The sequence below is a fragment of the Corvus hawaiiensis genome, chromosome 3 (assembly GCF_020740725.1).
Source record: "Corvus hawaiiensis isolate bCorHaw1 chromosome 3, bCorHaw1.pri.cur, whole genome shotgun sequence".
Classification (NCBI taxonomy): domain Eukaryota; kingdom Metazoa; phylum Chordata; class Aves; order Passeriformes; family Corvidae; genus Corvus; species Corvus hawaiiensis.
Window position 1 is genome coordinate 94,588,519 of NC_063215.1, and position 16,072 is coordinate 94,604,590.

A 16,072-nucleotide genomic window follows, 5' to 3' on the forward strand; every position below is an offset into this window, starting at 1 on the left:
TGACTATCATGAGCTTTTTGTGAGCTTCTTTTAATTCCCAACATATTTCTTTCCTGTTTCTGCAAGTATAAACTTTGATTTCTAACTCTTACTTTTTCAGCAGTGAATGCTACACCCCAGGTATCACAATAATACAAACAAATACTCATAATGACCATCTCGGGGCTCCAAAAAAGCTGTGTTTTCTGAACATGTTACACACCACATGAATGATGGCTGAAATCCTGGTAACTACACAGAGCAAAACCACACCAAAACCCCCACAGTGTGCCCCAGCAAAGTTCAGGAGCTACGGAGTCCAGCAGGTCAAATCACTCTTCCCAGGATTTACAACAATCGCAGCAGTGAATTTAGTACTTGCCTCTGTTCCCAGCCTCAGAACCTGCAGTCACCTCACATGCCACAAAAACAGTAGCCTACCTAGTTACCTGTGTAAGGAGGGGAAAAAAAGTCATAAATCAGACCTTTCTCCACCTGATAATCGTACAGTGAGGTACAGCATTTTTATCACATTGTTCCTCAGGAGTGGCCCTGTTCACACCACAGAGTTACAATTGAAAGCAAAACCGTAAGTGAGGGTACATGAGCAAACCTCTCTACACAATAGCTTCCCATCAAAGGTAAAACCAGACATCATTATTCTTGCAGTGAAATATAACCACTCCTAGGGAAAGGAAAGAAGAAAAAAAGCCTCAGAAAGGCACACATTTCATATCACAGAGTAGTGTGAAAGAAAGATTGGGCCAGGAAATTATTCTTTTTACCAACTGAGGGTATTTCCATAGTTTAGGGGTATATGTATTTTATATCTTCTGCCCCCGAAGATAGGTTAAGATTGGTCCAGACCTGAGAACCAGACTGTTTAACAAATACCAGATTAAATTGTTTAGATTCCTCTCTCTTAACTGATAAATGTGTAGCTTATATGTAGGTTAACAGGCATAGCTTTTTGGAAAGGTATCAATATTGTGTTGTTATACATGCACATTATAAATTTAAACTAGATTTTGAATTTGAACAGATTCACGGTGAGATCAATAATAATTTGAATATTTTATTCTACCTTTTTTTCCTCCAATATTGGCATATGAATTATACATTTGAATTTAATAGACAACATCTGAGGAGACCGTTAACTCAAATATTCTTGCAGCAATTAGCTTTTATCTGCTATGGATCAATTTCAGCATTTTCTACTTGAAATAGAAAGCGGTAGTAAGTGCCAAACTAAAGACAAATCACAGCCAAGAAAAAGCTTTTTAAGAAAAGCAGATGCCAGGCAAAAAGGGGCTTCTTTTTTAAACTGTCCACACCCCAAAACGCTTCTCGATGATCCCCCATCACCTTCCTCTCCCTTAGGTTGCTCTGCCAGAGACAGCCCCTAGCTGACAGGTTTGTGCCGATGCTTGCCCAGGGTTTGTCAGCTCCGTGTCTGGGATAATGGGAAAGCATTAATTCCCACTTTAAAAAGTGTTAACTTCATTTTTTGAAGGAAGTGTCAGAGTACTGCTCACCAGTCCCCTTTAAAACTCTCAAGCATGGCGAGTTAAGTTGATGGGTGGGGTAGTTTTTGCCACTCTAAATCCCCAGCTGGTACTGAACTACTGAAACTACTTAAATCAACAGCACTTTTCCTAATCTGGGTTGTTTTGGTAGTGCTGATTGCCCTCTGTGATGACTTTAAGGGTACCACCCGAAGTCTCAAAGGTCTAATTAGTACGTGAGTGTCCCTTTCTGAACATCAGGTGAATTACTGATCATTCCCCAGTTAACACTAGCAATTTAGCATTGATTTACGAGGACCCCTCCCGTTTCCTCTGTTTATAGGCAGAAAGTAAATTCGGAGGGATCTGTGAGCCTTGAAGGATGTCCTGCATGTTCTACTAAAGTACTTTTATTCCTGAATTAGAGGACGCACCGTAGTGTATACACCTACATGATTTTATCATCAGATTTATCATGGGTATCTAAATGTTAAATTATTAAGATGACAGGTGTTCAGACTCATCTGCTGAATATTAAATTACCCATATCCAGAGCAGCACTAGGCTTACATCTGTGGGCAGGTTTACTACTTTTTGTTCTGCAGGAAATATTTCATTGTATATCCTCATGACCCACAGACCTCATAGAGAATTCTTTTCCACTTTAATTACAGTTTCACTGTCATCACTGACAAGAAAGGAAATGGTTTCAAGTTCCTTTATCTAGAATTAACTCCAGGCTGTCAGATACTTTCCAAACTCAAGTCTCTTAGCTGAGCCCTGAAAGAGTCAGTGAAACGCAGCATGCGCGGCACTGGCTGTGGGGTATTTTGCCAGGAGAGATGCTATTTCAGCACCATGACTTATTGCATAAAAACACGAATAGGCTCTCTCAGAAACAGCACTTCTCATTCACTTCACGGCAAGAGGAGAGAATAGCCCGTGATGGATAATCACCTTCCCTGTCTCCTCTTACACACTCACGGGCAGGGGCAGCAGCAATGCAAACAACCAGGCTTGCTTCAGAAAAATCCCGGTTACCAGCTGCCCTCCAGCTCACTGCAATAGCGCCAGGATGGGCTGGGAAAGGTTCACCACACAAACCTTCTATTAGGACAGGAAGAAATAGTGAATTGCCAGCCTTTGTCCTTCCTGAAGGAACCTTCAGCATTCCAGCATTTCAAATGGCAACTGAGCAGCATCCACGGTACCACAGAGCTGCAGAACACCAAAATACTATTTTTCAGTTCTTGGGCTTTTTCGTTATTGTCATTATTATTTTTCACACTTGCCTTGCTCCTAGCAGATCCCTTCCCCTCTCTGTCCCTGAGGGCTGGCAGCCATGCTCCTGGCAGCCACTAGAGGATGCCCCCAGGGACTCGGGTGGTGGCAGCAGCAGGTCTGGTTGACAGGCGAGAGAGAATCCTCCCAGTCCCTCTTCTGGGGCTGCTCCTTTCTCCCCTGCAGCATTAGGACCCATGCCCTCACACACCTGCAGGAGAATTTTCCATTGCTGGAGGTTGCTTGAGGTTAATTTTGCATTCTGGTGGCAGGGGTGAGCCAGTGCAGGAATTTCCCAGTAGCTCCAAACCTCTGTGGGGAAAGTGGGAGATGGTATTTCAAAGCAAGCAGAACTCCTCAAGCAGTGGAGAGAGTGAAAGCCCAGCACCTCTGCCTGCCTGAAACAGCTGTGTGGTGCAAGCAGGAGGCCACAGCCACAGGAGGGGCTTGTACCCTGCTTTCTGCCCACTAGAGCATGAAAGCAGAGCTGGCTGCAGGTCCTTCAGCAGAGCCTGACGACCGCTGGGATGCTCCCTTGCACTCAGATACAACATCCCCAGGGTCCTTCTCCAGCTGCTGAGTTGAATTCCTTCCTGGTGGGTCTCCTTGGGCAGCCCTGTTCCCTTCCCTGACCTGGTGATTATCCAGTAAGCTGCTCATGCCAGCTCACTTTTTATAAAAGCATCTCTAGATTTCAGCCCAGGGTTTATTTATTGAGTTTCTCTGCACTTTTCCTTTCTCCTCCTCTCCTGCCAAGACCCAGAGATGGTACAAGCCTTGGAAGTAAATAGAAAATGCCAAGCTTAGTTTTTTTAGGTCACTGTAAACTACACACTTATCTGCTTTCTGAATGCATAAGCCACAGGACGTCATCTCAAGTCAACACAGAAGGATAAGGACTAGAACGTGGGTTTGGCTGTAGATATGAATATATCAGGATCACGGTGAGGAAGTGCATGTTTGTATACAAGCAGCCTTTTTTAATCCAGAGCCCTCTTCCTTTTTCCTTAAAGGTTCCATATTCATCGGGCAACAAAGATCTTTTTATATCTCTGGGGTTTCATATTCTGCCCAGCAGCCTATCATAGGAGAGCACAAATCTACTAAATAGTAAAATGAGGGATTACCTCCTCTCATCTGTTGACAGACATTTCTTCAAATTGGATCAAATGATTAAAGGTATTAGAATGACGTCTTGCAGATCCAGATCAAATCATTTGAAACCTTGAGAGTGTTTCTCCTTTGCTTGTAAGAAACCACCAGAAATAGTTGTGGGTCCTAATTGCCCATTATTCTCACTAATGTGAAATTGTTAATTGGGACCTTTGAATATTTTACTTGCTTGAATCCTTACAGGAGACTTCAAGATGGAAGGACTGTGCAGTAGCTCGCTTCCCGATGAGCCGTTCGGGATCTCTTCCGACGCCTGAATGGTTCTTCCTCGAGTTGTTTACGCTGAGAAGAGGGGTCCAGGCTGTGAAATCTTCCAACATCTCCCACTACAAAGATGGCACTGCTGAAAGTCAAATTCAATCAGAAGAAACGGGTAAAACTAGCACAGGGACTATGGCTCATGAACTGGTTTTCGGTCTTTGCTGGAATCCTTGTTTTTAGCATGGGATTGTTCCTCAAAATTGAGCTCCGGAAGCGAAGCGAAGTGATGGACAATTCTGAAAGCCACTTTGTGCCCAATTCTTTGATATTGATGGGTATATTATCCTGCGCCTTCAATGGTTTTGCTGGCAAAATTTGTTACGATTCTCTGGATCCCGCTAAATTTGCCAAGTGGAAGCCTTTGCTGAAACCTTACCTGGCACTATGCTGCGTCTTTAACATACTCATTTTCTTCGTTGCTCTGATGTGCTTTCTCATGCGGGGCTCCCTGGACAGCACCCTGGCCCAGGGGCTCAAGAACGGCATGAAGTTCTACCGGGACACAGACACCCCCGGAAGGTGCTTCATGAAGAAGACCATCGACATGCTCCAGATTGAGTTCAAGTGCTGTGGCAACAACGGCTACAAAGATTGGTTCGAAATCCAGTGGATCAGCAACAGATATCTGGACTTCAGCTCCAAAGAAGTGAAAGAGTAAGTGACTTACTGGGGTTTGTGTCGTGTAATATCGATGTTTGATCAGTGTAATGCTCAAGTGCCAACAGGCACTGACTGGAGGGGGGTTTGTATAAAATGGGATCTTGTGTAATAAAGCATCCCAAATCATCAGCTAGATTGCTTCCTCCCCTGGCAAATTTCTCTAAATTCATCCATAACGTAAAATATAAAGCACCAAATACAATTCTCACTCTTACTCAATGTGATGGAAACAGACAATATTTTTTACCGTCTTTTTCTGCTCTATAAACCCATTACCTTGAGCCACACTCCCAAAATCAACAGGAAAGTATCAGAACTTTACTGATCCTTAAGAATATGTCAATGTGATTTATTAATTTCCTAAAAAAAGAATTCCCTGGAGAAATACTGTTGATACCACTTTTCAAACTCCACTTAGATATTGGCAGCTAATCAGCCGCATGGCAATAAATAGAGGCAGTAACACTTTGCCAATAACTCATGTGTTTTAGATCCTTAAGATTTAGAATTTTATTTTTATATTCACTCAATGGATTGCTTCAGTGCTGTGGTAATACTGAGCATCTATTGGTGTTCCTAGCTTTACACAGCGGCCCTTGTAGCCATATGTATTTTAAGTTCTCTCGTGTGCCTAATTTTTTAAAACCTCACATGAAACCAGCACTAGTTTATTGTTTCTGTACAAACCAGACCAGGTTGTTGACCAGAAACACCTTAATGGCTTTGATGTCAGTGCCCAAAGAGGCAGTAATCTCAAAATCAGGTTAGGTGCAGTAAGCTCAAGCAGAAAATAAACATGAGAACAAAATGAGCCTTTGAAATTAAAAAAATAGCATTGGGCATAAATACCCACAACCTTTTAAAAAATTAAGCACCAGGGAAAGAGATGGTTATTCCAAGTTCTTTGGGAACATCATTCATTAATGTTTATCCTCTGTGGTTGCATAATGGGTCCTATAAACTGGAAGCAATCTGCCTTTTAAATACACTGCCTGTATTTTAAAATGTCTGAAGTAATTTTGAAAAAAAGCTTTGTGGATCTCTTGGGATCTCTTGGGATCCCTGCCTGACTGTGTAAGTGGTATTTCACTTGTGTGTGTCTCTCTGCATATTCTTTTGACTTGTTGGGTGGTCTGGTTGTTTTTGCAATTCTGAATGAGGACTTTTTAGTGAAAACTGTTCCAGATTTAACCCATTGCGCTGCAGGGCTATAGCAAATACATTCACTATTTAATAAGGGGGTGTTTCCATTGCAAAGCTATGCCCATGGATATAAATAACTACTTGAAAAAAACCTTGCCAGCATTATATGGAGATTTGAGAGCTGTAGCTTAATCCAGCAGCAGTGGAAGGGCAATGCACAGAGGGAAAACAAGGTTATACTGTCCTTAATAACTGATGCCTTGTTTGGAACAGAGACTCAAGGTAATTTCTTTGTACTACTGAGGCAGGAAATAGGGCATTAAAAATCTGCAAATGGGGGTTTGTGAATTCAAGGTTTGTACTATGTGGTGGTGCACGATCTCTGCTCCCATTCCTGGCAGGATAGCCTGGCCCCTTTGAAGCCAATAGTAAAATTCTCCTTAATTCCAGGGAAGGTGGGAGTCTGTCCCCCACAATGGAATTTTTATAGTATTTGTAGAGCAAAGGCCTGATCCAATCTCTCTGAAACCGATGGAGCATTTACACATGAATGGGAATTAGACCCAATCCAGAGCACACTTTACATTTAAAGAGAAAACCTCAACTGCGTTTGCTGTTTAGATATATTTAGGTCATGACTGCAAAGTGGAATTTTCCTTCACCAGGTTGTTGGAATCACCTCTCTCTCTATGACATAATTTTAAAACATCCACATAGAAAGCTACAAGTGACACTCAGATTTTTTTTTTTTTTTTTTTTTTTTGCCTCTCTAGACCACTGGGGCTCTCCATTCTGTCATTTTCTAAGCAAAATGGCCTGGTTTAGAACTGCAGTCCTTTCATTATAGTTTTTTGCAAAGTCAGTGGAACTATTTGCCTTCTAAGTTATCTTTCATGTAAACATCTCCTCAGACACCAGGCTAAATGACTGTTTACAGAGAACAACCACAGTGTCAGATGAGCAATAGTTGGGGAGCTCCTGCAAGGACTTTGGAAATTTTTGCAACATCCTGTTGCTGAAGCACATTTCATGTTTTCAATGCTGGCTACCTTCCCAAGCCAAGAATAAATGCACAACCCCTCCCTGGAGCTATTGTCATCAAAAAGAAGCTATTAGGTTTGCTTCCAGATCAATGGTCTGTCTGGATATGGTGGATCCTAAGGCTGTTCTGGGTTCTTTTCCAAGCTCAGGTCAGCTCCAGCACCTCCCTTCCACCCTAACTATGCTGTGATCACTCTTTTCTGACTGCCCCTCCTGAATTCTCTCTGCCATTTAATTTTGTTAAAAATTGATTTCTTTGAAGAAGTGACCCGAGAGCGTGCATTTCCACCAGGAAGAGTTAATTACAGACTCAGTGTAGCCTTGACATAGAAAAGGATTTCGGAGAGGAAGGAAGCTCTGGACAAACACCCTTATGTGAACAAGGGGACACGGAGGAAAGGCACGGTGGAAAATCCTCCTTGCCTTTGCTTTCCTTCCTCGTGCAAATTTGCTCCTGGGTATCCCTGTGTGTGTCTCTGTGTCTGTGTGTCTGAGTATTCACACTTCCCTCTGCCCTTGCCCGCAGTCGGATCAAAAGCAACGTGGACGGGAGGTACCTGGTGGACGGCGTCCCCTTCAGCTGCTGCAACCCCAGCTCCCCCAGGCCCTGCATCCAGTACCAGGTCACCAACAACTCTGCCCACTACAGCTACGACTACCAGACCGAGGAGCTCAACCTGTGGCGCCGCGGCTGCCGGGAAGCGCTCCTCAACTACTACAGCGGCATGATGAGCTCCATGGGCGCCGTCACCCTCCTCGTCTGGCTCTTTGAGGTAACCCTCTCCCCTCAGACACACTTCAGGGAAGCATCAGGTCTGCAGGAGCGGGGCATCTTTCAGCGTGGACTTCTGAGTGAAAACCAAATCTATTTAAAATAAATTTCCCCGTTGTTTGGCTGAGAAAATATCTAATAGCTAACGACTGAGTAAGGGCTAAAAGGTCCCAGGCTGGAGACAGAGCTGGGGTGAGTGTGGGATCACAGACTCCTCTTGCAGAGCAAGGGGCCAGAGCTTCGAGTATCCCACAGCAAGAGGGGGAAAAGGGAGTGATTTTCTGTCAAAGGCAAGGTGCTGAGTAGGGAAGAGAGTGCAAGAGCTCTGCTTCCAGATGCATTAATTTTACATGTGTTACCACTTGCAGGGAATGAGAAATACAAAAAAGCAGCACATCAGAAATGTATGACAGCAATTAGTGGGACAGAAAGTGCAGTTAAAGGGTTTACACACTGAAGAAAAGAAGACTTTAGGCTGCACACACATTGGTGGAACAATTTCAAGGCAGCATGTGGACTTTCATCAGCTCCACCATGGTTTTTGGTCAGAAAAAGTGGTTTAGGTGGAGCAGGTGGATTAAATTTATTTTATTCTGCTTCCCAAAACCACGATGTGAACGCAAACAGGCGCCAACACTGCCCAGTGCAGGTGTTTGTGGGCACCATAACCCAAAGTGCAGTTCGAGTACCATTGGTCCAACGTGAGGAAAACACATCCTCCTGCCTCTGGGAGGTGGCCAGTTTTCTAGCCAGGGTGCTTAATCAACACTAATGCTAGGGGAGCGTGGGCTGGCAGTGGCACGAGGGCTGGCACGTGAAGTGCTGGAGATCAGGCAGGACCTGCTGGTAAAAGGGAGGGTGCAGCTCCCTGGGGTGCAGCAGATCCTTTCAACCCTTGCAATGGCTGCTGCAAATGGCCCTGCCTATTTTAAGTTATTCTGATGCCTTTCAAAAGATTTAGATGCATGCAAATTAAAAAAAGATGAGTTACATTTTGATACAAGCACTGGCCTACAGCCTTCCAGGAATGAAGATGCTTTTTAGAAAATAAACACCTACATAAATCTGTGAACTGAAAAAACTATCATTAAGTTGTTGTTTTAAAAATAACTGCTCCAAACTGCAGAGAAATGTGCAACTTCTTTGCACTGTTATTCTGGTAAGAAAAGAAAGAGAAGGCCTTTATTTTAGCCCAGATTCAAGTGCAAAGTTCTTGAAGAGAGGGGAATTTCAACTGTATTTGAAAGTCATGAAGAAATTCAAAAACTCAGGGGAAAAAAGCACAAAAATACCAATGCCAGTTGCAAAAAAATCATGACTAGGAACCTGTAACTTACCTCTGCTAACTTACAGGAGATTAATGACAGTGATATGTTAACATTAATAGCAGTGATAAAAATGCAGTATTTTATGTCTAACTCTTTAAAGTACACCTGGGTATGTTTTTCAGCCTGTGGCATAATAAGAAATAAGATCTTATTTTCTTTGTCTTTTTCAAAATAGAAGCTGAGACTTTCTTTCAGGCAATCAGAGGACTTTTAGGGCAAAACTTTAAAGAAACAACACAATCCTGGGTTACAATAACTCGCCCTCCTGAATATTTATGACTTGCCTGATATTCTGCCATAAAGGGCCCAGATTTGGGTCTGAAATTCCCTTTGCTTTTAAGGCAAACTTTGAAGAGAGGAAGCAAAGCAGGAAGCAGACATTAATTTAGTCTCCCTTGAAATATAACCACTTCCTTTAAATTCCAGTCAGGAAACAATTTTATGCTGAGTAGGAGGGCAGCAGAGGTCCCAACTCCTGGCCAAGGTAAGTGTGGGTCTGAGCAGGGTGAGCCCAGGGGGCAGTGGCTGTGCTGGCTCTGCACTTCTCATTTCCCCTTTGACTGACTCCCTGGGAAGTCACAGCAAAGTGCAAAAGCAAAATCCTGGGTTGCTTTACATCTGCAGCCATCGTGGACTCAAACCAAATACTTCTCCACCAAAGCCCTGCTGGGGGCCGTGGAGGACTCTTCCAGCTGGGTTGGTGGAATTGGGATGTGGGAAGGGGGAGAGAAGACGGAGGGAAATACTAATCACAGCTGTTATTCTGAGCTGTAGAAAAAGGTAACGTGACAAACAAGTGTAGGGATGTCAGGGAAGGTCATTTCTGTTCCACCTTCCTATATTAGGCACAAGGAAGAATGAACCTATTTTGAAATATCAAAACTTCTATTTGAAAAAGATGCTAATATCTAGAAGCTGGTTTTCCTAACAAAAGCTGTAGGCTTCCCATGAGTGACAACCGGTCATGAGGATGACAAAAAAAGATCACACCCTGCTCTGGCTAAGCCGCCTCAGGCTAAACCCTGGCAAACAGATGGGCTTCGCTGCAAAAGGTCAAGAAGAGCAAGCCTGGATGTCTTCTTGACCTGCCTCAGCCAGCAAAGAGGAAAAGAGGGGTTCAAGGGTGCCCTGAATAGAGCATTTCAAAAGGAATAGAGGGCTGAGGCTGGTTCCTGAGATGCTTCAGGTCCTCCACTTGTGCAAACATGTGGGTCTCAATGGGTCACAGCTGCTCCAACAGCCAAGACCCTGGGATTCACCCCACATGTGCCACAGACCGGGCCCAGACTGAGCTCCAGGAGAGCACGGAGACATTCACAGGAGGCACATTGCATGTCCTGTGCTGGAGAGTAAACTCTCTGATGCATTGAACAGTAGGAGTGACCTCCTGGTAATCTCCAAAACCAGCCCACAGGCAGCAGGGACCCTCCAGACGGACACAGTTTCCTCTGTTGGCCCAGCTGGAGAGGCTGAGCATGCTGTGGTGCAGGGGATACACCAGCCCAGCCTGCGCAGCCCTAGCCCTGGAGGAACACTGTGGCCATGTTCTTCCTGGCACTTTAAAGTTGCTGTAAAATGACAAGAGTTTCCATGACAGGGAAATCATCACACAGCAAGACTGGTCTCGCTCCAGGGCTCTGACAGCCCAGCCTTCTGTGCTGGATTGTGGTTAAGCTCAAATCTACAGCTCACAGACTGGTTAAGGTTGGAGGTTTAGCTGTGGCCTCGCCAGGGCTGAGCAGAGGGGAAGAAGGACAACGTTCCTCAGGCTGGTGGCAATTTTTCGCCTAATGCAGCCTAGGATACCATTTTCCTGCTTTGCCACAAGGACACATTGTTGGCTTAGGGACAACTTGGTGTCATCCAGAGCCCAAGGCCCTTTGCTTCCAAGCTGCTGTCAGCCAGGCACCCCCAGCACATACTGGTGCATGGGGTTAGGCCTTCCCTGGTGCAAGACTTCAGCTAAACTGGTGTTCCAAGACTCTCTGTGATCACACAGGAGATAAACTAATTCACCAGATACTTGTCTCAAACTTCCTGGACTCTGTTCTCATCTGGCAGAGAAGGCAGGCTCAAGTCAGTGGAGGTGACAAGAGCCCAGACATTTTGCATTGCTTTTAAGCAATCTCAGCTTCAGGGACTCAAAATCTTGCTTAGAAAAGTTTTTGAGAAAACAAAGTCTTAAACTGAGAGAAAATGTCACAAAATCTCATCCAAGGACAGGTCAGATGCTCAGTACTGCAAAGGCACCTTCCTTTTTAAAAGCATGATAATATTTAGTGACTTAGAGCCATCCAGGAAGCCAGTCCACCTACTTTGGCTATCAAAGAGTGGCACTTGGCAAGTCAATCACAAAACAAAGCTCCTGCGGACATGCAGCAAGGCAGCACAAGGAGAGAGCAACGTGGAGGCCATTTCCTGCACCCAGCCCTGTTAATCTGCACTTGCAACAGCCATTGATTTAAAAGATATTGGTCCCATGAGTGAGAGCAGCAAAACTGAGACTCAGAGTGGAAGGAAGTTGTCAAAAGCATTAAATCCCAAGACTAACGTGATGGGATTTGTCACTTCTTGTGACTTTTATAGAATAGTGCTTTAACTGATTTAAGTCATCATGGTATTGGCTAGATGAGACTATTTCCAGACTCAGACCCACTGGAAACTTCCTTAGTGATCAAAGTGTGGCTCGTCATACATTCCGGTGTTTAGCAGTTTGAACGTTTGCCTTTGGATATAGAAGTGTTTAATGAAGCTTGTTTTTTGACCAATGTTTTTCCCTTTCTGATCTTGAGTGAAGGCAGAGAAATATGAACATCTGCAAAGTTTGAGTAGCCAAGTGCAGGTTTAGTCTTCCAAGAGCTCAGAGACACTGATCATACACAAGTGGGATGATGCCAGTAGACAGGCTGATGGATGGTCCATGGAAGCACATGCTTGGGCAGTCCCTCGAGCCCAAAAGCCAGAGCTGAATTCTGCCATTGGCCATGGCATGTGGCTGAAGCCCAACCTCAAATCTGCCAGCCTCTTTAGCCATCAGGGTTTAGGAGGACCAAAGGTAATCAGTTCCTTGGGAAATTGGGTAGGGGAACAGAGGCATCATAGTTCCCTTAGGGAACAAATCCTGTGAGGTCCTGATAGCAGTAAGTGTTCTCCATCTGAGCCTTACCCAGCACGTGAAGGACCCAACCAGTCTTACTGCTGCCCCATCCCAACCACCTGCCCTACCACATCACCAGGCTGGCTCTTCTGGGAGTTGCTCTTCTTTCCTTCTCTACTTCACTCATCAATTGCTTTTCTCCATAAGCACCACAAGCATGAGGTCAGATTGTTCTGAACGGTGTTAGAAGGCAGGAGACTGGCTAAATACACACTTTCTCTCTGCAGGCAGGTGCAGGGTGTTGCCAGTGTCAGCAGTGTTACACAGCACAGTAGAAAAAGTCTCAATCAGGGCTGCTGGGACTAGGTAATATTTAATCAGAAATACAAATTTGTTCTAGATGGAGCCAGGGAGAGATCACCTGCTGCCTTGGCTTCCTTATTTGCACATACCTATATCAAAACAAAATCAGAATCTGAAGTAGACAAACTGGTGGCTAAAATCCTAATGCTGCAGAGACGCTGATTCATTCATATCTCCTTGATCAGCTTAATATACTCACCAAACATATTAAGGTCAATGCAAAGTCAAAACATTTAGTTAAAACTAAGTGGGTGGTGGCCAAGGACGTTGTTGCACATCCAACCTGCTTTGTGGACATCCCGTGCACAGCAGCCGGGGATGCATTAAAACCTCCCGGGAGGCACCGACACTGACGGGGCACGTGGAGAGGCCCCTTGGGCACACGGAGCCTCAGAGCTGCTGCTCGCACCAGCAGCCCAGGCTGCCCAGAGCAGGGGACAACGGGGGTGGGACGGGAGCGTCCAGGTCTGGCTGACGCTCTCTGCCTTTCCCATTGCCTGGCACAGATGTCGGTGATGGTTGGCTTGCGCCTGCTGCACACCTCCCTGGAAAGCATTGCCAATCCCGAAGACCCCGAATGTGAAAGCGAAGGGTGGATCCTGGAGAACAGCCTGAAGGACACTTTCAAATCTGCGCTGGAGAATTTGAAAAAGCTGGGTAAGTTCAACCAGGTGGAAGCAGGAGGCGAAGGGGCCGAAGGAGAGGAAGGTGGGAAGACGCCAGCCATCACAACGGTCAGTTGAGCTGCTCACTGAGGTGGACTTTTTCTCAGAGAAAAATAACACAAACTGAGAATCGTGAATATATCTACATTTTAAAAGCTATGTATCAACCACCGTATACACATTTCTACACATGTTCACTTCTGTACATGGGAGCATACAACATAGTGCACCTTGGGATAAAACACTTATCCACAATGTGAGTACACCATACCCATATCCTTTTGGGGATATGACCACAACTACGACTTGTAATATTCACGTGTTCCCTTATCAGAGACAGTTAGTTTAAGAAAAAAAAAATTTAAAAAAAAAAAAAAAGATTGCTGGCATCACATGGTGATCCATCCCATCTTACTTTGAAATTAAAGTGGAATTTGAAAAATTAGTATTTTTTGCTCAAGTTGTTTCATCAGCATACTTTCTGTACTTCAGCTTTTAAGAACAAACAGATTGGGTTTCTGGAGAAAAACATGATAGAATTCAAAGACAGAAGGATTTCCAGAATTGTATATAACTTAGTATACAGGTATTTTGACAAACCTCTCATATGTGATTTTTGTTAATGTGCTAAGCAATGGTATTTTCTGCTGTATTCTTAAGATGTACATAGAACAAAATGCAAACTTATGCTGAGAATTTATGTACTAAGCAAAAATTGTAATTAAATGAGGGAGCCAAGCATGCTGAAAACAACATTCAGGTGAGATTCATGGGGTTTGTTTCTCAGGGTTTTTTTGCAGGCTGTATATCTTGAATGCATGTGTTGTAGACTTACGCTTCACCTTGTATTTAAATTCTTTGCAGAAGTCTTGTAGTGGGTGGAATCCAGGCTATGAGCACATGCCAGTTATGGTTACTCTGGACATTTTACAGAGTATGTCATCTCATAACTTGCTCCAGAATATTCAAGCCCAACTATTTTTAAGGCAAGAAAAAGACAAACCCAAAGCCAGACAGGCCACTTAGAATTCACACTTTAAATGCTTTCCAGGGGCCTAGAAAATGGGTATCATTAATCCACAAGTACATCAAGCCTCACCCTTTCAGGCCAGGGAAAACTAAGTTTAAATCAATCCCCAATGTGCAAATTTTACTTTTCTTTATCAGTGAAAGGGTACTCCTCATTATATCTTTTAAATCAAAGAGAAGGCAGATTTTGCATATGCTGCATCTCTCCAAACATACTGTCATAGCTGGAGGATCCTGTTCTCATATACCAAGTTGGAACAAAATATGGAAAGAGTTTGCTGTGGTGTGCAGCCTCTAATAAGGGAACAGAGCATCATCTTCAGTTTATTTTCAGCTGCCAGATAATTTCAGCTAAAGGGAAAGAAACCCAAGAGAACAAGCCCCAGCCTGCTGCACCAACGATTGCAGACACCTCAGTCCCTCCCTGCAAGCCAGGCACCACATTATATTTACCCTGGCTGTGCAAACCCTCTACTTCTCAGGGATGTACCTGGGAGAGGTTTCTCAGAGGGTCCCTTCTCCTTGGCTGGTGGCCGGCCCTCAAAGGGAGCAGTGTTTGCCACTGCGTAACCATTGCACAGCCCACTGGTTTTCGTTCTTAATCACCTGTGCACTTGCCCCAGCAGCACTCAGCTCCTCCGGCTTCTGTCCAAATTCCTTCTAGGATGGACAGATCAGTTCAAGGCAGGACAGGTAGGGATGTGTCTGTACATCAAGCCATGGTTTCCATCTCAATGCCCAGGCTGTTTCAGGCCACCTGCACGCAAGGTTTGGTTTTGACAGGTGTCTGTGGTGACCTTTCACTTTCTCAAAGCTGGTCAAAGCTTTTAACTTTAGTTATCATCATGAATTTAGTTACAATAATGAATTTAAAAGTCACTCTCCTCTTCTGTGCATAAGACTGACTAGGACAAGGGCACTGACAAAAGGCCAACTTGCTACTCACCACAGCCTATCGTCTCTTGCTCTGCTGAGGGACAGAACTGTACGAGCCAGAGCAGCTCCTCCCTGCTCAGTAGGACGTCACTGGGACCGGCTGCCCCTCTCAGCTGGTCCATTAGGGAAGAACAGGATTGTGGATGGCACACAATGTGCCCACATGTACCAGAGAAGAACTTCTCAGAGGAGTCACATGTGGATAGGAGCTGCGTTACAAGGATTAATTACAGTCTTTCCTTGTGAGGCTTCAGCGAGCTGTGATCTATACCAGTTATTTGACTAGATTGACTTTTCAAAGAGATCTAGATGTATTGCTGCTCTAGAAATCTGGCTTAGGCCACTAATTTAGACAGGACTCTCCAATTATTCGTGGTCTCTCTTTTTTACCAGATTAGTGCTAAACCAATGTAACAAATTCTCAAACCATTCTTTCAATGCCACACTGGAGAAGCCAGTTCCCAGAGCAATGGTATCAGGCGGGTAAAGAGACCATCTGAGACAGGTTTATGAAGAGCAGTGCTGGAACCAGGGAACAAGGAGTATATGGGCTAATGCTGTCTAAAATAAAGCCTCCTGGCTGATGAAGATCTTTGTGACATCTTATGATTACCACAGGATTGTAATACGACTGCTTTGTAAAATATTACATGTAATATATCACTCGTCCAATCTTACACATACTTACTTGTGATACTGCAAATGCTGTTCTAGATAAAGATATTTCTGCTGACTGCAAATGTAAATTTAGGTATTAAAATGTTATTGCAAGTAAAGATCTCTTTAAAGAAAATGTTTAAATATATACAATTTAATACAGATTTCTTTAATTTGCATTA

At 44.1% G+C, this 16,072-nt stretch overlaps 1 protein-coding gene and 1 long non-coding RNA gene across 2 annotated transcripts; one reads left to right on the forward strand and one right to left on the reverse strand.

Annotated features, from left to right (window-relative positions):
* Positions 1–1,040: 1,040 nt before the first annotated feature.
* LOC125323830 lies at positions 1,041–3,902 on the reverse strand. The gene is made up of 2 exons (XR_007202668.1): positions 2,977–3,902; positions 1,041–2,702 (listed from the first exon to the last, which is right to left on the reverse strand). It is a non-coding gene; the product is annotated as an uncharacterized LOC125323830 (long non-coding RNA).
* Positions 3,903–4,008: 106 nt separating this feature from the next.
* PRPH2 (peripherin 2) lies at positions 4,009–16,072 on the forward strand. The gene is made up of 3 exons (XM_048299144.1): positions 4,009–4,853; positions 7,570–7,816; positions 13,110–16,072. Exons 1-3 carry the CDS (start codon positions 4,273–4,275, stop codon positions 13,344–13,346), a joined length of 1,065 nt encoding a protein of 354 aa, XP_048155101.1. The 5' UTR covers positions 4,009–4,272; the 3' UTR covers positions 13,347–16,072.